The sequence below is a fragment of the Peromyscus leucopus genome, chromosome 9 (assembly GCF_004664715.2).
Source record: "Peromyscus leucopus breed LL Stock chromosome 9, UCI_PerLeu_2.1, whole genome shotgun sequence".
Classification (NCBI taxonomy): domain Eukaryota; kingdom Metazoa; phylum Chordata; class Mammalia; order Rodentia; family Cricetidae; genus Peromyscus; species Peromyscus leucopus.
This window is the reverse complement of record NC_051070.1, coordinates 107743964-107770945: the sequence shown is the minus strand read 5'-3', so window position 1 is coordinate 107770945 and position 26982 is coordinate 107743964. Positions and strand designations below refer to the sequence as shown.

The 26982-nt window shown below is 44.9% G+C and overlaps 3 protein-coding genes across 7 annotated transcripts in view; 2 read left to right on the top strand and 1 right to left on the bottom strand.

The window, feature by feature from the left end:
• Positions 1-1202: 1202 nt before the first annotated feature.
• Positions 1203-3962, top strand: LOC114699363 (lon protease homolog 2, peroxisomal-like). Its single transcript, XM_037208733.1, is given in 2 exon segments — positions 1203-1525; positions 1527-3962. Coding segments are annotated over 2 exon segments (2481 nt in total). The 5' UTR covers positions 1203-1295; the 3' UTR covers positions 3778-3962.
• Positions 3963-6375: 2413 nt separating this feature from the next.
• Positions 6376-10315, bottom strand: LOC114699362 (DPH3 homolog). Of its 2 annotated transcripts, XM_028878398.2 has the most exons (3): positions 10039-10315; positions 9564-9638; positions 6376-7257 (listed from the first exon to the last, which is right to left on the bottom strand). In XM_028878398.2, the coding sequence occupies exons 1-3, from the start codon at positions 10144-10146 to the stop codon at positions 7192-7194; spliced, it is 249 nt and encodes an 82-aa protein (XP_028734231.1). In that variant the 5' UTR covers positions 10147-10315; the 3' UTR covers positions 6376-7191. The 2 variants fall into 2 exon arrangements, with proteins under 2 accessions (XP_028734231.1, XP_028734232.1); XM_028878399.2 differs by lacking the exon at positions 9564-9638 and having other exon boundaries at positions 10039-10247.
• Positions 10316-10365: 50 nt separating this feature from the next.
• Positions 10366-26982, top strand: part of Oxnad1 (oxidoreductase NAD binding domain containing 1) — a 29677-nt gene continuing 13060 nt past the window's right edge. Inside the window, exons 1-6 of one of the 4 annotated variants that reach the window (XM_028878395.2) lie at positions 10367-10690; positions 15960-16092; positions 18279-18401; positions 18703-18766; positions 23536-23642; positions 24954-25095. In XM_028878395.2, the coding sequence (XP_028734228.1) occupies positions 18286-18401; positions 18703-18766; positions 23536-23642; positions 24954-25095 (429 nt within the window). In that variant the 5' untranslated portion in view covers positions 10367-10690; positions 15960-16092; positions 18279-18285. Of the gene's footprint in view, positions 10691-15959; positions 16093-18264; positions 18402-18702; positions 18767-23535; positions 23643-24953; positions 25096-26982 lie in introns of all 4 variants that reach the window. The other 3 variants (XM_028878393.2, XM_028878396.2, XM_037208731.1) reach the window with 3 other exon arrangements.

The window sequence follows — 26982 nt, the reverse complement described above, 5'->3', positions numbered from 1 at the left end:
GGTTACAGGCTTGAACCATAGTGTTCAACTCAGTACTGCATTTTCAATGAAAGCTCTTCTCCAACAGAAAAGAAAACAGTACCTCAACTCTGTTTTTTGTTTTTCAGGACAGGGTTTCTCTGTGTAACCCTGGCTGTCCTAGAACTCAAAAATTCTGCCTGCCTCTACCTCCTAAGTACTGTGATTAAAGGGGTGTGCCACCATGCCTGGCTCTGCATCAACTCTCTTTGAACCTAGGTTAGCCTTGTGTACAAAATTAAGAAAACCAAATAAAGGGCCTCGTCCAGTTCCGTGGAGGGTCCAAAGGCATTGGTCTAAATTTGATGAGTTCCCACTAGTTTGGTTTGGTTGGCTCTGTAGGTTTCCCCATCGTGATCTTGATGCCCCTTGCTCAGAGAATCCCTCTTCTCTCTTCGACTGGACTCCTGGAGTTCGGCCTGGTGTTTGGTTGTGGATCTCTGCATCTGCTTCCATCAGTTACTGGATGAAGGCTCTATGATAACAGGGTATTCACCGATCTGATTACTGGGGTAAGCCAGCTCAGGTACCCTCTCCACTATTGCTAGTAGTCTAAATTGGGGTCATACTTGTGGATTCCTGGGAAGTTCCCTGGCATCCAGTTTCTCCCTATCCCCATGTCTCCCTCTATCATAGCATCTCTTTCATTGCTATCCACTCTGTCCCTGTTCCATCTTGACCATCCCATTCCCTTATGTTCTCATTCCCCATCCCCTATCCTCCATCGCCCAACCCCACATCTCCAGTTTACTCATGGAGATTTCATCTATTTCCCCTTCCTAGGGCCATCGATGCATTACTCTTTGGGCCCTCCTTGCTCTCTACATAATTGAGACAGTTGTGTAGCTTGGTCTGCTTAAGGAGCCCCCTGGCAGTAGGATCAGGATCCATCCCTGGTGCATGAGGTGGCATTTTGGAGCCCACTACCTATGGTGGGACACCTTGCACATCCTTTAGGCAGGAGGAGGGGCTTGGACCTGCCTCTACTGAATGTACCAGGTTCTGCTGACTCCCCATGTAAGGCCTTACCTTCTTGTACTTCTTGTAGGAGGAAATGGGGGTGGGTGGGTGGGGGAAAAGGCTGGGGGGGAGGGAAGAGAGGGGTATCTGTGATTGGTATGTAAAATGAATTTTAAAAATTCCTTTAAAAAATTAAGGTGGGGGCTCAGGCCGGGGGGGGGGGCGGGCCATAGTGCGCTGTCTGTGGTGAGCTCCAGTGGCCTTGGCATAGGACGCTTAGAGTTCTCCTGACAGTCCTGGTGCTGACCGCGGTCGCCATGTCGTCCGTGAGCCCCATCCAGATCCCCAGCCGCCTTCCGCTGCTGCTGACCCACGAAGGTGTGTTGCTGCCCGGCTCCACCATGCGCACGAGTGTGGACACGGCCCGCAACTTGCAGCTGGTGCGGAGCCGCCTGCTCAAGGGTACGTCGTTGCAGAGCACCATCCTAGGAGTCATCCCCAACACGCCCGACCCGGCCAGCGACGTGCAGGACCTGCCACCTTTGCACAGGCCTGTGCCGGTTCCAGATTGTGCAGGTATTAAAAGAGAAGCCATATCCTGTGGCTGAAGTGGAGCAACTGGACCGACTTGAGGAATTTCCCAACACCTGCAAAACCAGGGAGGAGCTGGGAGAACTGTCGGAGCAATTCTACAGATACGCAGTGCAATTGGTTGAAATGTTGGATATGTCAGTCCCTGCCGTTGCTAAATTGAGACGTCTTTTAGATAGTCTGCCAAGGGAAGCGCTACCAGACATTCTAACTTCAATTATTCGAACAAGCAACAAAGAGAAGCTCCAGATCTTAGATGCTGTGAGCCTGGAGGATCGGTTCAAGATGACCATACCTCTGCTTGTCAGGCAGATTGAAGGCCTGAAATTACTTCAGAAAACCCGGAAGCCCAAACAAGATGATGACAAGCGGGTTATAGCAATACGCCCCATAAGAAGGATTACACATATCCCAGGGACTTTAGAAGATGAGGATGAGGAAGAAGATAATGATGACATTGTCATGCTAGAGAAAAAAATAAAAACATCAAGTATGCCGGAGCAGGCTCATAAAGTCTGTGTCAAAGAGATAAAAAGACTCAAAAAAATGCCTCAATCAATGCCTGAATATGCTCTGACTAGAAATTATTTGGAACTTATGGTGGAGCTTCCGTGGAACAAGAGCACAACCGACCGCCTGGACATTCGGGCAGCCCGGATTCTTCTGGACAATGACCATTATGCTATGGAAAAATTGAAGAGGAGGGTTCTGGAATACTTGGCTGTCAGACAGCTGAAAAACAACCTGAAGGGCCCAATCCTCTGTTTTGTTGGCCCTCCTGGAGTAGGCAAGACAAGTGTGGGGAGATCAGTGGCCAAGACTCTGGGTCGAGAGTTCCACAGGATTGCACTTGGGGGCGTGTGTGACCAGTCTGACATTCGAGGACACAGGCGCACCTATGTGGGCAGCATGCCTGGTCGAATCATAAACGGCTTGAAGACTGTGGGAGTTAACAATCCAGTGTTCCTATTGGATGAAGTTGACAAGCTGGGTAAAAGCCTACAGGGTGATCCCGCAGCAGCTCTGCTTGAGGTGTTGGATCCTGAACAAAACCATAACTTCACAGATCACTATCTAAATGTGGCCTTTGACCTTTCCCAAGTTCTTTTCATAGCTACTGCCAACACTACTGCTACTATTCCACCTGCTTTGTTGGACAGGATGGAGATCATTCAGGTTCCAGGATATACACAGGAAGAGAAGATAGAGATTGCCCACAGGCACCTGATCCCTAAGCAGCTGGAACAACACGGCCTGACTCCTCAGCAAATTCAGATCCCTCAACTGACTACTCTGGCCATCATTACCAGATACACCAGGGAGGCAGGAGTCCGTTCTCTGGACAGAAAGTTTGGGGCCATTTGCCGGGCCGTCGCTGTGAAAGTTGCAGAAGGACAGCATAAGGAGGCCAAGCTGGACCGTTCTGACGTGGCTGACGGAGAAGGTTGTAGAGAGCACGTGCTGGAAGATGCGAAGCCTGAATCCATCACTGACACTGCGGACCTAGCCCTGCCCCCCGAAATGCCGATTCTGATCGACTTCCATGCTCTGAAAGATATCCTGGGACCACCACTATATGAGCTAGAGGTATCTGAGCGTTTGAGTCAGCCTGGAGTGGCAATAGGATTAGCATGGACTCCCTTGGGTGGCAAAATCATGTTCGTGGAGGCAAGTAGAATGGACGGTGAAGGCCAGCTAACACTGACCGGCCAGCTCGGGGACGTCATGAAGGAGTCTGCCCATCTTGCCATTAGCTGGCTTCGAAGCAATGCAAAGAAATACCACCTGACTAATGCTTTTGGAAGTTTTGATCTTCTTGACAACACAGACATCCATCTGCACTTCCCAGCTGGAGCTGTCACAAAAGATGGACCATCTGCTGGTGTTACCATAGTAACTTGTCTCGCCTCACTTTTCAGTGGGCGGCTGGTGCGTTCAGATGTAGCCATGACTGGGGAAATTACTCTGAGAGGGCTTGTTCTCCCAGTGGGGGGAATTAAAGACAAGGTACTCGCAGCACATCGAGCAGGGCTGAAGCATGTCATAATTCCCAAGAGGAATGAGAAAGACCTTGAAGAAATCCCAAGCAACGTCAGACAGGATCTAAGTTTCGTCACAGCAAGCTGCCTGGATGAAGTTCTAAATGCAGCTTTTGATGGTGGCTTTACTGTCAAGACCAGACCTGGTCTCATTGACAGCAAACTTTAGGCCCCAACTTCAGTTGGAATTTCAATTATGAGGTGCCAGGAGGTCCTGGTAAGGCTGGTTTTAGGCACCAGTAAGAGTAAGCAAAATATCTCTAATTTGTGGACATAATCAAAATACCAATGGGTCTGTTCAAGTAGCTGTTGATGTTTATTACAGCAATGTTAGTTTAATAAAGAATTAAAACTTGAAAAAAAAAAAAAATTAAGGTGGGGTGCAAATGAGGAGTCCAAAATCAACCTCTGGTCACAACATTCACATGTACACAATGGAGAAGGGATGGAGCCTGTATTAGTTATTTTCACATCTCTGTGATCATAATACCTGACAAAAATTACTTAAGGGAGAAGAGATTTATTCCGAGCCATGATTTCAGTCCACCATGTCAGGGAAGGCATGGATGGCAAAGCAGCTCAGTTCACAGCAGCTGGAGTGCGGGGCTGTTCACATCATAGCAAACCAGGAAGCAGAGAGCAAGTGAGGTAATTTTCAAAGGCTCACTTTTTTTTTTTTTTTAATTTTATTTTACAATACTATTCAGTTCTACATAATAGCCACAGATTCCCTTGTTCTCTCCCTTCCTGCCCCCTCCCCTTCCCCCCAGCACACCCTCCATTCCCACCTCCTCCAGATCAAGGTCTCCCCCAAGGACTGAGATCGACCTGATAGACTCGGTCCAGGCAGGTCCAGTCCCCTCCTCCCAGATTGAGCCAAGCGTCCCTGCATAAGTCCCAGGTTTCAAGCAGCTAACTCATGCAACGAGTCAAAGGCTCACTCTTAACGACCCACTCCAACCAGCTACACCTCGCCTCAGCTAGACCTCGCCTCCTAAAGGTACTACAAGCCCCACCAACACCAACACCACCATGTAGCACCAAGAGCTGGGGGACAAGCATTCTAAACACAAGCCCCATGGAAACATTTCTGGTCCAAACTCTAACAGAGCCTGAAAAAGGGGTTGGAGGCAGATGGTTTTTTTTTGGAAGGTGATGCCAGGAAACAGGAATGAGACAATATGGAAGTGGGACAGGGGAAGGGACAGAGGCCAATGCAAGGGTGTCATGAACATTGTGCTTTGAATCTTCATATCCTAAGATGTTCACAGACATGTGCCAGAACTAACCAACCAATGAGAAGCAGGCTGGGACACTTCCCACCCAGCTCTCATCTCTTATTGGTTGAAGGTTACTCCTGAAGCCAGTATACCTTACAGACTGCACTTGCAAGGAAAGTCAGGCTCCAGAAACTTCCAAGAAGGCTTCTTAGAAGTGGAGAAGTAGAGGTTTAGCTCTGACCTGGACCTCGTGTCTGATGAGTCTGGGCCCCCAGGGAAGTGTCCTTCAGAGCAGAGGCTGAAATGAGGAGGATCAGGACAGAAATAGCACCTGCAGTAGGAACCAATCACTGAGGCTCTCTCTGGGCCACAACCTTGGTTGTCTGATTGTTCCCAGAGAGAATTTCCTCAACTACCTCCTTCTGTGTAGTAAACCAGCACTGCCCACCTTCCCTGGGCCTACACTCACCAGCCAGTACCACCAAGACACAGCCTGTGGCCAATCAAAGTTGGGTGTGTTGGTGCTTGTTGAAGTGAGGAAGACCACATACCATAGGGTACCATGAGTTCTCAGAGAAAGGTGTCAAGAGGGGCTTCTCAGGTCATTTGAGTTAAGTGACTTAAGGAAGGGTGAGGACATAGTCTTGCCCTGGCTTCCATACTGGGAGAAGATGGGACAAATCTATGACAGGACATCCTAATTATCTTAGTCTAGGAGGCTGTGGAGTTCTGAGTCTCCTCAGCAAATGTCTCAAGTGTGTCCAAGAAGGTGAGATGCTTCCACTCCACCTCCTGCCCCCACTCTGAGTATTCTAAAGTTATAAGATAGTGTTTTTTACTAGGATTTATTTATATGTTCCTTGTTTTAAACTCTTAACAAGGAATAATTTTTAAAGTGGTTTCAGAATTTGTAAAGGCAAATTCAAAATCAGGGGCAATTTAGTTGGTGTGAAGTAGAGGGTGACAGGCATCCTTGAACCAGCTAAAAATCCTAGCCACACCTGTAGACGTTGTTGCTTTTGTAAGCTGTGTAATTAGCAACCAGAGCATGTGCTGGAAAATGGAATTGTCTGTTTAATAGAGGAGGGGGTGGGGGGAGGCCACCCAGCTTGAGACCCTCCCACTGTGCTTGTTAGCCTAGCCTGAGTGATCCCAGCTGACTCTTCATAAAGGTCTATTGTGGGTCTACATGTAAAGTGTGTGGCTGACTGAAGCCATGTGATTGTTCCACGTGCAAAGCAGGTGTGAGCATTTAAAAACACAACTGGGTCCTGTTTACCTTGTGATTATAAATTATATTCTTTTCTAACCCACTGTTTTTCGGGCTGGACATCAGGACCACTGGGGACATTTCAAACAAATCCTGATGATGTTTAAGCCGCACCCAGATTTAACCAGACTCTCTGAGATGGCGTTCTCCTAGCAACCCAGGGGGTTACTCATTCTCAGCAAAGCTTGAAAGACGGTCCTCAAAGTACGGGAGTCACCAGCTGAAGGTCTCGTTGCAGTGCAGGATGTGAGCCCCACCCCAGACTCAGTGGTCACCGTGAGAGCCGCAGTTCTGTTTATTGTTAGGATGTGGTTCATGGCTGAGAATGCTGCATTCCCTTTGGTTACAATAGCATTACATCCTTGCACAAAAGACAGACACTCGACCCAGTGTCTGTCATTAGCTCTTTCAATCACTTCACAAGGCCACACCGAAAACTGTTTGGAGATGTGAATGAGAGTATCTTCTATAAGCTAATATATTTGTTTTTGTTTGTTTAGTTTATATGTTTTGTTTGTTTGTTTTCAAGACAGGGTTTCTCTGTGCTTGCTTTGTAGATCAGGCTGGCCTCAAACACACAGAAATCAGCCAGCATCCATGTCGGGTAGCTCACAACTGCCTGTGACTCCTGCTCCAGGAGATCCAGTGCGTCTAGCCTTCCTGGGCAACTGTACTCATAAGCACATACTCCTACACAAATGCACACATTCACATAATTAAAAATAAAACAATAAATCTTTACAAAATAAAATAAAGAGCCTCAGGTTGAAGTGGACGATGTTTTCAGAAAATGAATTAGTTTTAAGATACTGAAATGATGCAACTGAGAGAAAGGACAAGCACCAGTTTATACGGTTCTTCCTTCAAACTCAGATGGACAATTAGGAATCCTTCCAATTCCATGGGAACAGGAAATCCAGGTCTGACACGTCACAGGCTCGTGTGTTTATGATGAATTCGGCGGCTGATGAAGATCCACATGGAAAAGCCAGCCACAGTTAGCTGTCCTGGGAAGAGGTTGTGTACTCAGCACTTGATCCAGGCACCTGGGCTCCTTCCCTGCTGCTCAGGATTTGGGTTCCTGGGGGCTTCTTCAGCATTTAACTAACTCTTTGTTGCCTGAAGGTGCTGGGACTGTTTCTCCACACATAAACTGATCCTAAGGCAGAAGAAGAAATGCTATTAGCCACCAGGTTTCTGTCCCACAAATACATTAACATCACTTTCACTTCGTTACAGAATCAACTCAGCTTTAGTTTTTTCCACTGCTATATCATTTGTTTCTATCATTATTATATGCTAGCAATAAAAAATCAAGATGTAAAATTTAGGGGAAATTCATTTATGATATTAGAAAAATGGCAACAAATTTAATTTAAAAAGTCTAAGACTTATGCACTAAAAACCAACTGTTGTCCAGGGATGGACTGTCCATTGTTAAGAACAATGCAGAGTTGCGTTAAATATAAGGCATAATTTGGACTGTTCATTGTATAATGCTAGCAGGACACTTGATCTCCCCATAGATATTAGTAGTTATCCCAGTTGACAAAACTGGAACACTTTTTTTTTTTTTTTTTTTTTTTTTTTGGTTTTTCGAGACAGGGTTTCTCTATGTAGCTTTGTGCCTTTTCCTGGAACTCACTTTGGAGACCAGGCTGGCCTCGAACTCACAGAGATCCGCCTGCCTCTGCCTCCCGAGTGCTGGGATTAAAGGCGTGTGCCATCACTGCTGGGCGGAACTTGTTTTTTTTAAAGACTTATTTATTTATCTGTTTATTTATTTATTTTTATGTATATGAGTGCTCTATCTGCATATACACCTTTATGCCAGAAGAGGGTGTCAGATACCACTATAGATGGTTGTGAGCCACCATGTGGTAGTTGGGAATTGAACTCAGGACCTCTGGAAGAGCAGCCAGTGCTCTTAACCTCTGAGCCATCTCTCCAGCCCCAATTGCACTTCATTTTTGTTCAAAGAACTGGTGTTGGCACTAGAATTAGAGCATGTTGAAATTTAGTCCTAAGCTCATTGTTTAATAAGCAGTGTCTTAAAAATATGCCCATCTGCTAGAGAACAACCACTTGGCAGAAATAAACATGTCACATCTTTTAAGTTTTTGCATCAATCAGTTTAATATCTGGTCAATCAAATATATAGCCTCTTTAAATGGGTACTAAAAAATTAGGCTTTGTGTTTCTCAACACAGACCTGCAATAGTAACTACTTTGAAAATGAGGTTCAGTCTCTGACTTTTCTTTTTTTTCCTTTCCTTTTCTTTTATTTCTTTCTTGCTTTTTTGTTTGTTTGTTTGTTTGTTTGTTTTTCAAGACAGGGCTCCTCTGTGTAACAGCCCTAGCTATCCTAGGACTCGATTTGTAGATCAGGCTGGCCTCAAACTCAGAGATCCATCTGCCTCTGCCTCCTGAGTGCTGGGATTCCATCTCAGTCTCTGGTCTTTTATCCTGGTTTATGCCTGACACTACAAGAACTCTCCCAGTTACTGCATATCTCCCATAGTGCGATGCTCAAGGAGTCAGCCCCTGGTCTGTCCCTGTTGCTCTTTGTACCAGAGACCATTTTAATCCAAAAATGAATCATCAAATTTCTACGTTATTGTTTCAACTAAAGCCTGCCACTCACAAAGCTCTGTGCTTTGATCCAACTTACCCTACATTCATTTAGGGTTCATCCTTAAGACAGTTAACTCCTAACTTAAGACTCCAAAGCACTAACTGCACTTTGGGTGAGGGGTAAAAGCATTTACCCTTTATCTATTGTCATCCTTAATGGGTACAAAGGAACAAATTTAACATGAAACTGTAAAAAATCACAACTTGGAATTATATGTCAAACAAGATAACATAGACTGTAGCATAAACAAGGCAAGCAATAAAAAGACAATCTTTTCAAAATGTCCTGGAGCTCTAAACAAACTTAAATATTAAACAAAAGAAATGTCAAAAGAAAAAACACCAATTAAAATAACCTTCATGTTTTTTCATTCCTAATTAAGTCATTTTCATTACATTACATTGTCATTACAGAGCATTTTCTTTACTGCCCTTTCCAAAGTGAACACAAGTTATGTAATTTAAACTTCAACAATATTATCCTACAGCTACATACTGACAATTTGTAAAGCTCTTTTAAAATACCCATGATCTAGCACAAGGTTAAGAAATGCTCTTCTAGGCTGGGTGTGGTGATCCATGCCTTTAATCGCAGCCCTCAATATGCAAAGGCAGGGGGATCTCTATGGGTTCAAATCCAGCCTGGTCTACATAGCAAGTTTCAGGACAGCTAGGGCTACATAAAGACCCTGTCTCAAAAAACAAACAGACAACAAAAACCCAGAAAACAAAACAAAACTCCCTACACTCTTCTGCACTTTTATATTAGGCAGGCTGCTTTAGGTATCTGTCGTTACCTACACCACCCATCCCCTTCAATGTCTCCCTTACTTTGTCATAAATCACTTTTATAATGAGAGAGCAGCTAGGACACGTTGCCACATCTTCTCCATTCTCCAAATCTTCCTAGGACGAAATCAAACAACGTATTGTCAGCATAGCCTCCCTTCCGTCATCTTCCCACAAGCCTTTCCCACGTCTATGTGCAAGTATTGGATTGGGTAATAGCGCAAAGAACTTCCCCCAAAGTGTCATCTAGAAAAACCGGGGAGATTAGGTTGTTTTGATCGCCCCCAAAATGCTGGGGTACAAAATCGAATCCCCTTCTCCAAAGAAATCCCCAGGAAAAGATTTTAAGGGTGGGGCTAGGGAGAACTGCGCCCCCTGGCCAGACCGTGTGCCCCGACAGCTTAGATTACTGCTTTAGCGGCGGGGTTCAGGAGAACACGTGGGTGACAGCCTAGCCAGGGACACCGGAAGGGAAAATGCGCAAGCTCAAGGAGTCGCCGATGGGCCCTGAGGGTACCTTGGTGATGGAGAAGTTATCCCCACAGGGACAGGGGTAGAAATAGGTCTCCGAGTCCTCGTCATATTGAAAGTCCTCGATCTCCACCTCATCGTGAAACACCGCCATAGTCACGGGGTGGACACTTCATCAGTTTGCTTAACTCGGCCCGTGATGGAAGGCCCGGGCTTCCAGGTTGGCCCGGAAGCAGGGACAATCACTTCCGGGCTGCGCAAGGCGATGACGTAACTCCGGCCTCGGTAGCCAACTGGGTGACCGGGTCGCGGTCGCCATGGAGATAGCCGAGCTGGGGGACTTATTGCCGCTAAGGTGACGCTTACTGCGCAGCTGGTTTGCGCATCGCTCCGCCCCCTGGGTGGCAGTGACCAATAGTGTGAGGGGCTCTCTCACACGGCTGCTACGTCACTCCGGGGCCGGGGAGTTTGGGTCTGGGTTGTAACTGAGTTGTCTCCTTTGCCGGAGGAGTCTCGTCCATCACTGACTTCAGGGAACCTTTAGAGTGGGCTGGAGGCTACGGCCCTTATCGGAGGGGGGCGCCTGGTCACCCACTCAGCGTCCTCTCCAGTCCGCAGTGGTTGACAACAGCGCTCCTGGAATTGCATTTCAGCCGACCTTGAGCGCAGAGAAGCCTGGCCTGTGTTCCTGCCTGCAGGTACATCGCTGCCTGTCTCACTCCAGCCACCTTCAGATACCCTGAGCTGTGTGGTAGAGGAGCAAGATCTGGAAGACAGGGACGAATTCTAGCGCTGTTTGCAGTATTCACTATAGTGATAGGTGCGGTAGTAGCAATAACATCACTTTTAATTATTGGGTTTTTTGTTTTTTTGGTTTTTTTGGTTTTTCGAGACAGGGTTTCTCTGTGTAGCTTTGCGCCTTTCCTGGAACTCGGTAGCCCAGGCTGGCCTGGAACTCACAGAGATCCGCCTGGCTCTGCCTCCCGAGTGCCGGGATTAAAGGCGTGCGCCACCACCACTCGGCAATTATTGGAGTTTTTAGTGGGCCACCTACACTCTGAATGCAATTCTGTTGATCCTGGGGTTCAAAACTCCATTTTATTTATCTTTAATTCAGATTCAGAGACTGGGCATCTTTGCCCAAGATTACATACCTAGGCTAGATATCTCCAAAGCCCAGGAACAAATTATTTGTGTGAACTTCAGTTCTTGGTGAAAAGAATGATTTTCCTGGTAGTATTGTCAGCATGCAACATCTTCCTTGAACCTAAAAGCGAAATGCAAATGAAAAGTGCTTTGTCCCGAAAGCAGTGCTGAGCCTGTTTTGGTTATAATCAGGGACTTTGGAGTATTGCCCTATTACTAGACAGTTACTTAGATCTCACTGGAGGAATGCAGTGTAGTGAAAACCCACTGTGGCAGAATAGGATCCTGGATCAGAGTCTGACTTGATGGGCTCTGGGAGTTGGAAATGTACATTCTTTGGTTCTTACTTCCTTTGTGAGAAAAGAGCCTTTGAAATCTAACATTCTTTTTTTTTTTTTTAAGATTTATTTATTTATTATGTATACAGCATGTATGATTGCTGGCCAGAAGAGGGCACCAGATCTCATTACAGATGGCTGTGAGCCACCATGTGGTTGCTGGGAATTGAACTCAGGACCTCTGGAAGAGCAGTCAGTGCCCTTAACCACTGAGCCATCTCTCCAGCCCGAAATCTAACATTCTTTTGCGTGGGAATTAATAGTTCAGCAATCATGTATAGCTTACCTAGCTTACATTTCTATAACATAAGCATAACATTTAAATACATACAGTTTGCATAACCAATTTTGTGCACATTGAAAGGACACTTTCATTTTGAAGCCCCTTTAAAGTGTTTAGGTAAACCTAAAGACAGAAGTCTTTGGAAGGTAAAATCCAGAAGTTACATGAAAAGAGTGTATGGAAGGTCGGGTGGTGGTGGCGCATGCCTTTAATCCCAGCACTCGGGAGGCAGAGCCAGGCGGATCTCTGTGAGTTCGAGGCCAGCCTGGGCTACCAAGTGAGTCCCAGGAAAGGCGCAAAGCTACACAGAGAAACCCTGTCTCGAAAAATCAAAAAAAAAAAAAAAAAAAAAAAAAAAAGAGTGTATGGAAGATTGTTTCAAAGATTTCACTCTCTTTTATGCATAAATTGGAGATCTACACAGCAATTAGGAGGTATTTGTAGCCTGTTGAGGGTTAACTGTAGCTTGTCTATGCAGAGGAGAAATCCTGTGGAAGTCTTGTATCTTTATAAATACAAATACTTCCCAGGTAGCTAGCTCCTGGGACACAGGAAATAAACTGATTTTCCAGTGTCTATTCTTAGTTCAGGTCATCAGAGTTGGAAACAGTCTTCTCGAATGTGCAGAAGGGATGCAGCTGTGGGTAGGGAGATGACTTGGCGAGTCAAGTATATGGTTGTGTAACTCCAGCACTGATGGGAATGGGGGCACAGTGGCCAACCTTTCGGTGAACTCCAGGTTCAGGGAGAGACTATCTCAAAAAATATGGTGGAGGATGAAGAAGACATCCAATCTCATCCTCTGCCTTGAACTCACAGATGCACATACATATAACACACAGGATTTGGATGCATCCATATTTGGCTCATAGTATGTATAAATTGCTAGGCCTTTTATTTAAAAAGCAAACAAAGGGCTGAAGAGATGAGCACTGGCTGCTCTTCCTGAGGACCCAGGTCAAATTCTCAGCACCGACACTGCAGTTATAACTGTCTATAACTTCAGTTCCAGGGGATCCAGCACCCTTTTCTGGCCTCTGAGGGTACCAGGAATGGTGCACAGATATACGTGCAGGGAAAACACCCCCACACACGCACACATAAAAACAACAACAACAATAATAATATGGGGCTGGACAATTAGCACAGTGGTTAATAGCACCCCCTGCTCTGCTGGAGGACCTGGATTTGATTGCCAGCACCCACATGGAGGCTCACAACTGTCTGTAACTCCAGTCCCAGGGCATCCAACCCTCTCTTCTGGCCTCCATAAGCGTCAGGTACACACATGGTGCACAGACAGACATGTAGGCAAACACTCATACACATAATAAAATCAAAATATTTAAATAATAAAATAAATATTAAAAACCTTTCTTTTTCCTGGTACTGGGAATCAAACCTTGGGTCTAATGCATGCTAGATACATGCTTTATTGGATTAGCACACCCCAAGTCCTGATCTTTTAGAAGGCAATTCAGACCCATCAAAAACAACATTCTGGGGCATCTTAAAACCTGAAGTTAGAGGAGTGTCTTAGATGGGATTTTATTGCTGTGAAGAGACACCATGACCATGGCAACTCTTATAAAGGAAAACATTTAATTGGGGCTGGCTTATATATAGTTTCAGAGGTTTAGTCCATTATCATTATGGCAAGAAACATGGTGGCATGCAGGCAGACATGGTGCTGGAGAAGTTGCTGAGAGTTCTACATCTTGATTTAAAGGTAGCAGGAGACTGAGCCACACTGGGTGTAACTTTAACATATAAGACCTCAAAGTCCATGCCTACAGAGACATACTTCCTCTAACAAGGCCACAGCTACTCTAACAAAGCCACACCAAAGCACACCTCCTAATAGTGCTGCTCCCTATGGGCCAAGTATTCAAATACATGAGTCTATGGGGCCATTCCTATTCAGACCAGCACAAGGGGACAGCTAGCATTTCTTTGTAATTTCTCTACCAATCATTTGCATATATATTATTTAAAACAGAAAAAGAAAGGGTGATGAGGCATTTATTTGTGGTAGCTGACACTGTTCCCGATACATTTAGGTGTATTGTGTTATTAGAATAACACAGAGGGGTACAGATGGGGTATGTCATTAGAATGATACTGTGGGGTACAGAAGAGCTGTGTCTTTAGCTTTGGGAAGCCAGGTTTAAGGGCTGAAGAATTTACTAAAACAAAGCTGCAAAGTCATGGTGCCAACTTGGATCCCTCTGATCCCAGAACCAGACTCAGTGAATGACTGCTCTGTCTGATCCAGTTCAGGCGGAAGAGAGGAAACCGCAGGGATGTCCTACAGCAAGATGTAGGGCCGATCCCAACCGTTTTCTACACTCTCTGCTTCTGCCATCTCTGGCCACTGCTCTACCAGAATCTTAGAGTCTTGACTTCCTGCTTCATCCTGGGCAGTCATTTAAACTCCGGAGATCATGTCCTTGTTCTGACTTATTCATGTTCTTCAGCTGCTTCTTGTGCCCTTCAGGGAAGGTTTATACCTTTCCATTGGCCTACGGTGACCCAGGACACATTTATGTAGACAGCTCCTCTGGTCACACTGGCCCTGGCTCTAACTCCCCAGGCTGGTTCCTGGCTTGGGCTTTGTTCTTGCCGAGATCTCTGCTGCAGTGTTCTCCCCTTCAAGTCTGCCTGGCTGCCTCTTGGGCTCTGCCCTCAGCTCAGCAGCCGTGTTCGTCTCCCCCCCCCTACACTTCATCACTCCTTCCTCCTCTGTTGTACTCGTCCCCATAACCATCCCTTTAATTAATGTCAGCACCCTTCTCTTGCTCAGCTCCTTGGGCTTGGCAGCAGGAGCCTTTAACCACTGAACCAGCTTGCCAGTCTGATGTAAATATACACACACACACACACACACACATACACACACACTCACACACACTTTAAGAATGGAATAAAGCTTGAACACAATCTTATAAAAATGCCTTTGTTTGCCAGTAGGTGACACTCTTGGTCATGGTGCTGTTAACAAAATTCAGTCTATGAAAAAGAATGGCTGTGGTGAAATATGGTGTACCCTAATAAACTTGTCTGAGGACCAGAGGACAGAGCCAGCCACTAGATTAGACATAGAGGTCAGGCAGTGGTGGCACACATCTTTAATCCTATCACTCAGGAGGTAGAGATCCGTCTGCATCTCTGTGAGTTCAAGGCCACACTGGGCTACAAGAGACTGATCCAGTTTAGCAGAGAAACAGAGCTAGGCAGTGGTGGCACACTCCTTTAATCCCCACACTTGAGATCTGATGCCTTTTCTTGGGAAGCACACTCGCCTTTAATCCTAGGAAGTAATAAATATGGCTGGGTGGAGATTGGTATATAAGGCATGAAGAGACAGGAACTCACTCTCTTTAGGCTGAGGATTTCATAGAGGTAAGGAACTAGTGGCTGGCTGTTCTGTTTCTCTGACCTTTCAGCTTTCACCCTGATATCTGGCTCTGTGTTTTTTTGTTTGTTTGTTTGTTTGTTTTTTAATTAAAAGACCATCTAAGATTCGAACAACAAACAGCTTTTAAAAATTAACTTTCTTTTGTTTTCTGGTTGAGAGGTAGACTGTTGTGAACAGCATAGTCACTAAAGGTGTACTGTATTGTAAAAACATTTATTTTAGCAGTAGCTGTCTAAAATATTAAGTGGAACAATGTCCACTTTTCACTGGAGGATGAACTTAATAATAGAGATTTTGGTCCTAAGAGATATAACTATCTTTCTAGCCGTTGACTATGATTTAACTTTCTTCAGCACAGCATGAGCTCAAACTAGGCAACCATAAGGGGAACTACCTGAGGCCACACAGGAAGGGTAGCCACAGATAGCAGGAAGCAACAGTGTGGAGGGTATTTCATGGGATGGGTAACCTAGGTTACAAGGGTTGACTCAGGCCATGGAAGATCAAGAAGAGGATGAGGAATAAAAACGTCCACATAAGGGGGAAGGATTAATGGCAGGGAGTAATTGAGACTGAGGACCTCTGATTGTAATGAGGGCCCTCCCTTCAGTCTGGTGCTGGGACTCAAACCCAGGGCCTCCATGTGTTTCAAATAAGCACTCTACATCTGGACTTCACACTTTAACTCTAAGTGAGCCTTTTCTTTTGCAAGTAAGATTTGATGGGGCTTTTTCTGTTTCCTGGCTTTGTACTTAACTAGTTTATTGTCTCTGCCATTGTAGGAACTTGGTGGGAATTTCAGTATATGGAAAACTGTGTTCCAGCTGGTGTGAATCCAGAGGTCTTAGTATAGTATTGGGACCAAAATATCGTGTCAGACAGCTGAGAACTCCCGGAATCCCATGGGTTTCTAAAGTAAGTTCTGCTTGCTTGCTTTCAGTGACCAACACACTGTTTTTGTTTTAGCACATTTAAGGGGGTATAACTACCTTAGCAGTCTTGCATGAGGTAGCAGAGGCGTTATACCTCTTCCACTTACTGGGGGAAAATAGCATGTTTATTCTCAACACTGCTGAACTGTACTGTGACAAGAAGAAATCTGTCTGAAGGCTATTTAGGGGGCTGTGGCTTTTGAGAAACTCATTTACATTTTATCTACCTATTAAAACCTAAGTTTTTGAAGCTTTCTTCAAACCTGCACTGCCAAAGCTTAGGCCTTTAATAGTTGACCTTTAATAGTTTTCATTGAATGAAAAACTACCAAAACTTTATTGTTGGCTTGAATATTCTCCTAATACTAAACTTATTATAGTCAACTCAAACAGCACTTTCTAAAATGCTTGGGAAAGACATGTTTTATTCTCAAAGCCATGAAAGAGAGAGCCAACCGAAATGGTAATACAGCATGGAAAATGTGGGTGTTTAGGCTAAGAAGTATTTTTTAAACATCACAAGAAAGTAGTGTGGGAGGCAAAGGATAGGTGACCTGACTCTTAATCGGTGTTTTACCTGATCGTCTTTTGATTTTAAGACATCCTGACGGGGTGACGGCACATGTTTGTAACCCCAGTACAAGGCAGGAGGAACCCAAGTGTGAGGCCAGGTTAGGGAACACAGTGAGTTCAAGGCCAGCCCGGGCACTTAGTAAGCTTGTCTCCTAAAACCAAAAGGAAAATAAAAGTGAAGAGTTGAGAATCTTCCTGTTTTGTTTTGTTTTTATTGAAGGATAAGATACAGACAGGAAGTATCCAGCTACAAGGACAGCTTGCAGATTTTACGAAGTGGACCTACTGAGGCACTCAGCATCCACACAAAGAAACTGCATTGTTAACAGCTACTTTCCAAGACTGATTTCTAACATTATAGGGTTTTTGTCTATCTTGGCACATTGTATAGTCAATATCAAAGAATATGTGTTCTTTGGAGTCTGGCTGCTGTCATCCCGTTTAGTACCTGCAGCCTATAATTGAATATTACTGTGTGTAAGTGAAATGTATTCATTGCCATTGATGCTGTGTGTAGTGCATGAATGTATCACCCTTCATTTACCGCTTTTTGGTCTTTTGGATAGTTGCTAGTTTGGTCTGTTATAAATAGTATTATCTATTTGTTTTAAATATTTGTAAGCCTTAAGCTTTTATAAATACAATTCTTAAAAGATTTACTTTTAGCCAGGCAGTGGTGGCACATCCCAGGTTCCAAAACAGCCTGGTCTACAGAGTGAGTTCCAGGGCAGCCAGAGCTACACAGAGAAACCCTGTCTTGAAAATCCCCCCACCAAAAGACTTATTTTTGTTTTTAATTATATGCAGTTTGTGTGTGCATGAGTGTAGAGGCCAGAGGAGTTGGATCCCTTGAGCTAGAGTTACAGGTAGTTCTGAGCCATCTGATGTTGTTACTGGGAATTGAGTCTTCTAGAAGGACAATACAAAACAAAATACTCTTTTGTTTTGTTTTTATGAGACAGGGTTCTATGTAGCCCTCATGGTCCTGGAACTCAGTATGTAGAACACGCTGGCCTCAAACTCACAGAGATCCACCTGCCTCTACCTCCTGAGGACTAAAGGCATGTGCTACCACACTCAGCCCAAATCTTGAAGCAATTTTATTTAAAATTTTCATTACATTTCTTTCATTGTTTATTTGTGGGGGCTGGGGTACACATGTTAATCAAAGGACAATTTGTGGGAATTGATTTTCTTCCTTCCATTATGTGGGTGGGTGTTTTGTTTTTATGTGTATGGATGTTTTGCCTGTGTGTGTCTGTGCATCATGTGTTGGTACCTGCAAAGGTCAGAAGAGGGCATCAGATACCCTGGAACTGGAGTTAGAGATGGTTGTGACTTGCCATATGGGCACTAGGAATGAGTTAGAGATGGTTGTGACTTGCCATATGGGCACTAGGAATGAGTTAGAGATGGTTGTGACTTGCCATATGGGCACTAGGAATTGAACTCAGGTCCTCTGGAAGAATAGCCAGTGCTCTTAACTACAGAACCATCTCTCTAGCCCCCACAGTCTTTTGCTCCTGCCCCTAACATAGTCTGGCATCTCTCTACTTTCTCTGAAAATGATTTTAAATTTCAGTTACATTTGCCCAGGAGCACTATGGCCCATGTTGTCTTGATTCCTGGGTTCTGTCGCCGCACTGTGGGAGCTATCTGCACTCAGGCTGCTTCGTGGAGATCGACAGCCAGCACTTTGCGTCACCTTACTCTAACCAGGTGAGTTGTCAGCCTTTGCTGTCATTTAGGTTGATTTTTGAAACCTGATCTGCTGATGGTCTGGGAGGTCCTTCAGACTCAAGAGAGGCAGCATCCTGGCTTCAGCGAGCATGACATCAGATCGGAAACTCTGTTGGGTGTGCAACTGAGCACTGGCAGAGTCTCACTATTTTGTAGAATCCACAGTTAATTATACTTCTGATAGCTATGGGTTTTGGTTTTGGTTTTTGGCAGGGGAAGCTAGTTTTATTATTTTATGAGGATAATGCTTACTAATCTAATTTTACCTTCTTTTAAAAAGCATAATGAAATCCAAAAGGAAAACTGATCACTTGGAGAGAACTGCAAGTGTCCTCCGACGGGAGGTTTGTATCCTTCAGGCATGGTGGGGCAGTCAGGGAAATTATATTTTCCTGTTGTGGAATTTTCTAAGCAAGGGAAATGATAACTCATTTGAAAGCAGTGGCTGAGCTATATGAAGGTTTTCCACTAAACTTGGCATGGTTGGGCTGTTTTGGTGAGGGCGCACAGCCATGACTCGGCCCTCCTGACAGGTACATTGAGAGCGTGCTGAGGAGAGGGAGATTGCAGAGCCTACACCTTATGAACGGCTTACCTTTTCTTCTTCTTTTGCCACCATGTCTCAAAGTCCTTGTTCGTCCTGCTTTAGAAGCGTCTCCTAGCTCGTCAGAGCAGCACTGACAGCTGAGACAGGAAGGTGGATGAGCTCACTGCCCTTCCCCTGCAGACTGTCTGTCAGTCACACTCAGGCTATAGAAAGCTAACCTGCCAGCTGGAGGGTGCCGAGGATCTTCACCCTTTACCTCAGTGAGTAGCCATGTGTCCCCTTAAAAACACGAAGTGGATACTTGCCTTTACTTTTGAGTTGCTTCACACAGATTCAGCTGTCTTTAGTTTAGTGTTATAAGTCCCTGTAAGCCAAGGAAAAACCCTGTTTTTATGCACTTCTACAAACGTGATCAGAAACTGTATTGTCTCCATAGTTTTACGTTTTAATACCAAGAAGCACTTTAACATAAAGGTATATTGTTAGGCCCTACTTTGAAAAGTTAATTCTCCTTTAGAGAATTGCTTTGGTGCCAGAGGTAATTGTTGATTCTACTTTATGTTGATTGTTTTCTTTTTGAAATGTAAAACAAGTTCAGCAGAGAAAGTCTATGGGCATATAGAATAAATATTTTTCTGTTTTTTTTTTCTTTTTTCTTTTTTTTTTTTTTTTTGGTTTTTTGAGACAGGGTTTCTCTGTGTAGCTTTGCTCCTTTCCTGGATCTCGCTCTGTAGACCAGGCTGGCCTCGAACTCACAGAGATCCGCCTGCCTCTGCCACCCAGTACTGGGATTAAAGGCGTGCGCCAACACCGCCCAGTATGAAAATATTTTTCAACACACAAAAAAGTACTGATTGTGTGAATGTGAAGCTTGTTAAGGATTTCTTCCTGAAAGTGGACTCGTGCCTGTCGTAGAGAAAGAATGGTTTCTATTGAAAGCGTGGGTGTACTCTTTTTGTGGAATGTGGAGGTGGGTAGATAAATTAGAGCTGCTGTTGACACACTTTGTTCAAAGTCCAAGTAGTGAGTCATTTCATCACTAAACAGCATCTTTGAGGTGGGACACAGCCATAGAAGGATGTAAGCAAATCAGGCTTGCTGTGTCCAATCAAACATGTCTCACCAAAGGTTTGGCCTGTAGGTGACAGTTACCACTGTTTGAATTAGAGTCACCTTTCAGGATCTTATAGGGCAGAAGTATTGGGACTTTGGGAGAGGTTCCCTTGGTTCTAGTTTAGAACAAAGAAAGGTTAATGTAAGCTCTGATGGTGCTGGAGAGATGGCTCAGTGGGTAAGAGCACTGACTGCTCTTTCAGAGGTCCCGAGTTCAGTTCCCAGCAACCACATATTGGCTCACAACCATCTGTAATGGGATCAGAGTCCAGCTGGTGTGCACGAAGACAGAGCACTCAAATATAAAATACATGAATAAATAAATCTTTTAAAAAAGAAAGAAAGCATCGCATCCCATGCTCAGGAATTAGAAAACTGCAGGATTACGATTACAGTAGTGGCATTGCTATCTTTAGGGGGAGAAATTTCTTCATTTTCAATTCTCCCTTTTTATTTCTAATTTTTATTCTCCCAAACTTAATGAGAAGTGGGAGGAGATGGGAGGAACTGGAGAAGCTAGATGATCTCTGGGGCCAGCACCTCAACAGTGCGTAGCATCAGGATTATCCCAGTCCCTTCTAGAGGGTTCTCCCAGTCATAGAGCAGGGACTTGACTTTGGACTTAGAATGAACAGATCCTCATGCTGAGCTGTACCAGAAGTGGACCAGTTTCTCATGATCCCACCTTCTGCGCTCTAGTTTATAGAACAATTACAGTATACTTGCACAGCCAGCTCCAGAATTGAAATTTCCGTAGTGGAAAGAAACTGGTGTTGCAGGGCATCCCAGTTCCAGACACCATGGAATTGAGCAAGTTTGTGATAGACTGTGTGACATGCAAGAGACTGTACTACTGGGGACAGTGTTGTCAGATGACTTAGTGCTAAGACGGCCTGGGTTTGAATCCAGGTTCAGTAGTTCTTAGACAGTGGTTTTGAGCAAATACGGAAACTTACTTTTTTTTAACCAGCAAAGGGAAGAATAACAACATTGCCTCTGGATATTTCTAATATCAGTGGAATGAATTAATGCACTTAAAACATTGAACTCAGCTCCTAGTATGTACCCGGAAGAACAGTTCCTTAGGTATTGGCTATCCTTATCCACAGGGAGTGTAATTCTAAACCTGTGAGGAGCAGAAAAGGGTGGACAGGAGGGTGAGGGCCTCAGGCAAGGGATGCTTGCACTGAGGAAGTGGGAGAAGGAAGAGTGAGGAAAGAGACCAGGTCGGAGCACAGGAGAGGTCCCAGAGAGTTCATGTCAGCTCTCCCCAGCGAGGAGAATCCTTCAGGGTGGAGCTAACCAGATTCAGAGGCTGGGGTGGTGGCGTGTGTACCTGGGGAGGTTGTCACTGATGCTGGACACTGAGTGTGATTATCAGGACATCTACCAGCCTGAGAAGGACTAGTTGCAGGAGAGCAGAAGACAGGTTACCTCTGGTTCAGAAGAGCAACAAGGACAGGAAGATTGTGTAGGCTGAGGAAGCTTGTTGTCTCAGTAGAGGAGGGGTGGAAGGCAAGGTTTCTCAGATACTTTAAAGGCTTTCTAGTTTGCACCCACACAATAATTGATAGGCTAGAATGGACATATGGTTCCAGTCCACCACACTGTACAGGTCCTTGTCACCCTCACCTGCAGTTCCCCTAGGGATGTGCAGTGCAGTGGCATTTATAGTAACAAATGGATAAAGTGCAGTATATGATGTAAAATAAATTAGTGTGATAAAGTAGGTAACAAACAATATACACTTACTGTGGGCCAGCAACATTAGAAGTGTTTTTGTTTGTACTCTCTGCTTTAGTGCCCCCAACACTATGAGGCAAAGGTGTTCTGGTCTCAGCTCATAGTTGAAGGTGGCTGGGACATTTGCCCTGAGTTACATGGTGGTAAGTGGTGTTGCCAAGATGAAAGTCTGGGCTGTCTCACTGCCGAGTCCGTTCTGTTAGCAGCTATATCCTGCTTATTTCCATAGTTTGTGTCTGAGCTGCTCAAGATAAAACCAGTGGCACCGTATACCATGTCTGATGAAACAGGAAGGCACTAGAAGAAGGACTGGATGTGAACAAAGGGCTAGCTGATAGCTGCTGATGAAGCAGTATAGGTCACAGATAGGGGTTAGGATCAAGAATGTAGGCGGTAGAAAGGGCATTGCCTGGTGGCATACATCTGTAATCTTAGTGCTGAGGTTGATTGATAGCAAGTTCCAGGCCAGCCTGGTCTATGTAGAGGGACCCTGTCTTTTTTCTTTTCTTTTTCTTAAGGTGCAGGCATTGGGGCTGCCATAGAGAAATCACCCACTTGCTCTCCAAGACAGGAGCAAGAAGGGGTTAGCCACAGTGCAAAGAAAGAGAGGCAAGGGATTTTACAGCAGTGGACAAAGGATGAAAATTTTAGGAGCTATTTTGAGGTAGTGAGACTTTTCTAATGGATTTTTAAAAGTGATCTCCCACTGAGGGTTGAACCTGGAAGTCCTGTTGAAGAAAAGGCTGAAATGAGCTAGCATCAGGGTGGGCAGTTTCCAAAGCGTCCCCTGGTGGAGCTGGTTGGGGCCCTCCATTGAGGGGCCTGCCCACGCCACAGGTGGAGTCGAACAGAAGGAACTTGAGGGGAGCTGTGTCTGTCTTTGACCCTTAGAGCAATGTTCCAGATTTAGGGGAGGAAGAGGAGTACAGAGCAGAGGTGGGATAAAGGAAGTGATGGGTACTAAGGCACGGGTTACCGTCACTGACTAGTTCCCAAGTCACTCAGTTTGGAAGTTTTCAGAAAGAAAATGCCTGGTTCAGAGTAGTGCTTCCCAAAACTCCGGAGGAAGGGGCTGTGCTGACCTTGCTTTAAGGTCGTGAACTGGTTATAGTTTGGAAAAATATAATAAATTAGAAGAAATTTAAGAAAAATAAGCTTACAAGCATTACATGGTGGTACACACCTTAATCACAGCACTCGGGAGGTAGGGCAGGTGAGTTCAAGGGCAACCTGATCTACATAGTCCCAGGCTAGCCAAGGCTACAAAGTGAGACCCGACTCACGAAACAAAAGGCAGCAAGGAAGCACACGAGTACAAACCCAGTTCTCGATTTCTTTGCTCTTTAAAAAGTTCTTGCTGCTCTCTGTGAAGGTCTGCTGTTAGCATGCCATGGACTTCTTACTCAGAAGCAACTGTGGCCTCACCTGGCCTACTGCTGAAGGGGACATTAGATGCCAGGCAGGCTTGCGGAGGGCATCTCACCTGCACAGCTCTTGAGGGAGCCTAGCCCAATGCCTGGATGGATATTGGTTACACAGTCCATGTAAGAGATGGTTTTGGTATTCAGGATAAAATAGTGTTGTAGGTAGTCTCATAAAGTTCATTCCGTTTACCCACCTGATGGAGGGCAGAGCAGAGCAGCGTGTGCTGTGCCTTGTTGGGCAGTTTTCCAAGCCCATGTTCCTAAGCCCTGAACCTCTTTGCTTCAGGTCGTGGCTGCGGCTAAGGTGTGTGAAATTGCCCACGAGTCTCCGTCAGTGAAGAGCCTTCGCTTGCTTGTCCCCGATAAAGACTTCTCCTTTAAGGCTGGCCAGTGGTGAGTGGTGTTTCTCTTTTCCTGTCAGATGAAAGGTATTCTATATTCTTCTAGAAAGGACTTTTGTGGGTAGCTGTCCCCCACTAGGAGAGAGGAATTCTGGGTCATTTCTGTTTGGGCATGGACACCTTGATTCCTTACTTGGTTGTAACCTGTCTCACCCTCTGTCATGTGTGAAAGCAACCTTGGGTCGTCCTCTTTCAAACAGCGAGGTGCTGCTCTGCGGAGCCACAGCTGTGCGATTGTGTCTGCAGACGGCTTCACTAGAACACGTTGCAGCCACCTGATCTGCTCTGGTCATGCTTGCTGGGCACTCGTGCATTTCTAAAAACCAGTCTTGGTTCTGATAGACAGAGTAGCTGAAAGAAGGGCCTTGGCCCCCAGCCCAGAGATCCCCTTGCCTCTGTTCCCAAGTGCTGCAAGTAAAGGTGTGTGCCACCACACCTGGCTGCCTTATCTTTTTGAGAAGAGACTCTCCTTGAACCTAGCCCTCAAGTTGATTTAAAAAAATAATAATAATAAAGACAGATGTTAAGCCAACCTTGTATTCTCAGATTTTTTTTCTTTATTTGAATAGGTAGTGGTCTATAGTAGTTGTTCTCCACCTGTGGGTCGTGGCCCCTTTTGGAGTCAATGAGCCTTTCACAAGGATTGCCTAAGAACATCAGAAAACACAGATGTTTGCATTACAGTTTATAACAATAGCAAAATTACAGTTAGGAAAGTAGCAATGAAATAATTTTATGGTTGGGGTCACCACATGAGGAACTGTGTTAAAGGGTTGCAGCCTCAGGAAGGTTGAGGACCACTGGTCTATAGTTTTCTTTCAGTGTCTGTGATTATCAGGGTGATAACCAGCTTCATTAGAGTAAGTTCCAGTGTGTGTGTTCTCTTGTTTGGGGTAGTTTCTGAAAGATTAGTATTAATTCACCTTTAAGTGTGTGATGTACCTCACTAGTGATACCGTCTGAACCAGAATTCTTCTTTGTGAAGTTTTATTAATTCAGTCATTAAAGTTTATGTAGCTCTGATCAGGTTTTTCTGTTTCTTCTTGTGCCATTTTTGATAGTTGATGTCTTTTTAGTAATGTATGTGGTTCATCTAAATTAACTAACTTTTAGCATAACAGTTCTTCATAAAATTCCTGAAGAATTCTTTTTATTTTTTAAGAATTTTTTATGATTGCCCCTCTTTTTTTAAGTTAGGACTTTATATTTTCTTAGTCTAACTGAATCTGTCAGCTTGTTTCTTTGCCTACTGTTGACACCTTTCTTAGTTACTGCAAGAGTGATGGTTTGTTTGTCCTTTTAGGGTTGATTTCTTTATCCCAGGAGTCTCAGTCGTTGGTGGGTTTTCAATTTGCTCCAGTCCCCAACTGCTAGAACAAGAGAGAATAATAGAATTGGCAGTGAAATACACAGACCACCCTCCCGCTGTCTGGGTTCACAATAAGGTAAGCAGTCACCTTTAAAACAACCCTTTTTTAGCTTTCTGTAATTTAATGGGTCTGGGTATTTTACCTGCATGTTTGTTTGTACACCACGTGCATGTCTGTTTCTCTCAGGGTCACTGATGGTTGTGCATCACCATGCGGGTGTTGGGAACCGAACTTGAGGCCTCTGTAAGAGTGGCAGGTGCTCTGAACTGGTGAGGTCTCTCCAGCCCCTCAGCTAACTTAAAGTTGGCGATCTGAGCATCTTCGTCTGCCTCCATTAAATGTGTGTTCAGCTCACTTAGTTTACTTGTAACCCGGACCTGCAGGAATAGGATCCTGAACGGCAAGGTGGCCAGTGGGAGGACTGGGGACATGCAGCATGCAAACTCACACTGAGTTCCCCAGGAGGGTGGAGAAGCAGAATCTTGTTGGTGAACTGTGTTTTAAAAGGATTGGAAATATTTTGTTTCCACCAGGCATTCTATACAAGTGTTTGGAAATCAACTGTTAGGTCAACAGTCTTACTGTGAACATCCTAAAGAAGGGACTGCCTAGAACCCGGAGGGAACCATCTGCAGTTAGAGTAGTGCGCAGTCATTAATGCTGAGTCTGGTGCTCCACACTAGTCACCTCGGGCTCTTCATACGGGGTTCTGAGAGGATCCAGTTCTAACTGTTGCTTGTATATTGTGCTGTATCACAAGGCTTACCCCCTTTCCTGCACATGCCACCTGCCGTTACCTGCTAGAATGCCAGGAACAAAGGGGGTCCTTAGTTTTTGACCCTTCTTTCTTTTTGTTTCCCTTTCTCTGTACCATAGTGTGTCTTTGTATTCACCTGCAGCCTCCATCCTGTTTCAGGGTTTTCTTAGCTTCCTTACTGAAATGCACCCAGAAACTCAGCACAGTTTCATTCTTTTCTGGGAGTCATTGACAGTCAAAAAAGAGAACAGAAAGCAAAAACTAACTTTATTTTCATCACTGTGTTTTTAAAGGTTGCAGAGAATTCTTGTTTGTGTAGGAACCACATGTAAGGCGAGGAGTGAAGCCAGTAGTAGCAGATCTGGCCAGAGCACCAGCAGAAATGCATGATGGGGGCAGATGTGTAGCCTTGTCCTACACAAACGGGGCACATGGGGGGGGGGGGGTTGTAGAATGTAGTGGCTACAGTTTGGCTAGGTTAGTAGAGATACACACAGAATCCTAAACAGGACATATCTGTAGGCAGTAACATGCCCTTGTGGCTGAAGAGACTTTTGTGTGGTGAAAACTTGCAAATTACGTCCCTTTCTTGGTACATCCCCCAGTATAAGACCAGCTTTCATATGGTTCTTCAGGAAAAAAAAACAAAAACCCAAACCAAAAACAACGGTCCATCACAATCTCATAAAAGGAATCAAAGAGGTACAGTGGGTGCTCTTAGATTGGGAGACTCAAACAAGGAACAATTCCCCTTACATTGACTGGTGGATTTATTGCAAAACAACGAAAATGTAGCTGTTTTACAGATAAAGGCAAGTAACTTTAGAGTTTATATGGAGAGAAGGGTCTCTTACTGCCACCAGCCATTATGACGTCAGATTTGTCCTGGAGCCATTTTCCGAGGCTCCTGTCCTCTGAGTTCACTGTCTTTGAGCTGGTAGGGTGGACAGGAAATGTGTCGGTGGCAGCAGGCTGCCTGGCTGACATGGGGGAAAGTGCTTGTCTTTTCTCTTTGGCAGAGCAAGGAGTTCTGGAAGCTGTGGAAAGGTTGCCTGTAACATGTGGCACATCTGTACTCAAACACAGTGCAGTGCTCTGTGAGGAAGACAGTAAGGTCCTTTTACCTGCTTGCATGCTAGAGCAAACAGTGACTTGACGTTTGTGTTCAGACTCCCCTAGTGGTTTCTACTTATCAACAACAGACA

Bases quoted from the DNA above. Each gene is read 5' to 3' on its own strand.
- LOC114699362 (XM_028878398.2), bottom strand. From the start codon at position 10,146: ATGGCGGTGTTTCACGATGAGGTGGAGATCGAGGACTTTCAATATGAC. The intron at 9,639-10,038 runs GTACCCTCAGGG...ATTTCGTCCTAG, and splicing joins ATAACTTCTCCATCACCAAG to GAAGATTTGGAGAATGGAGA. The intron at 7,258-9,563 runs GTAAGGGAGACA...CTTCTGCCTTAG, and splicing joins TAAAAGTGATTTATGACAAA to GATCAGTTTATGTGTGGAGA.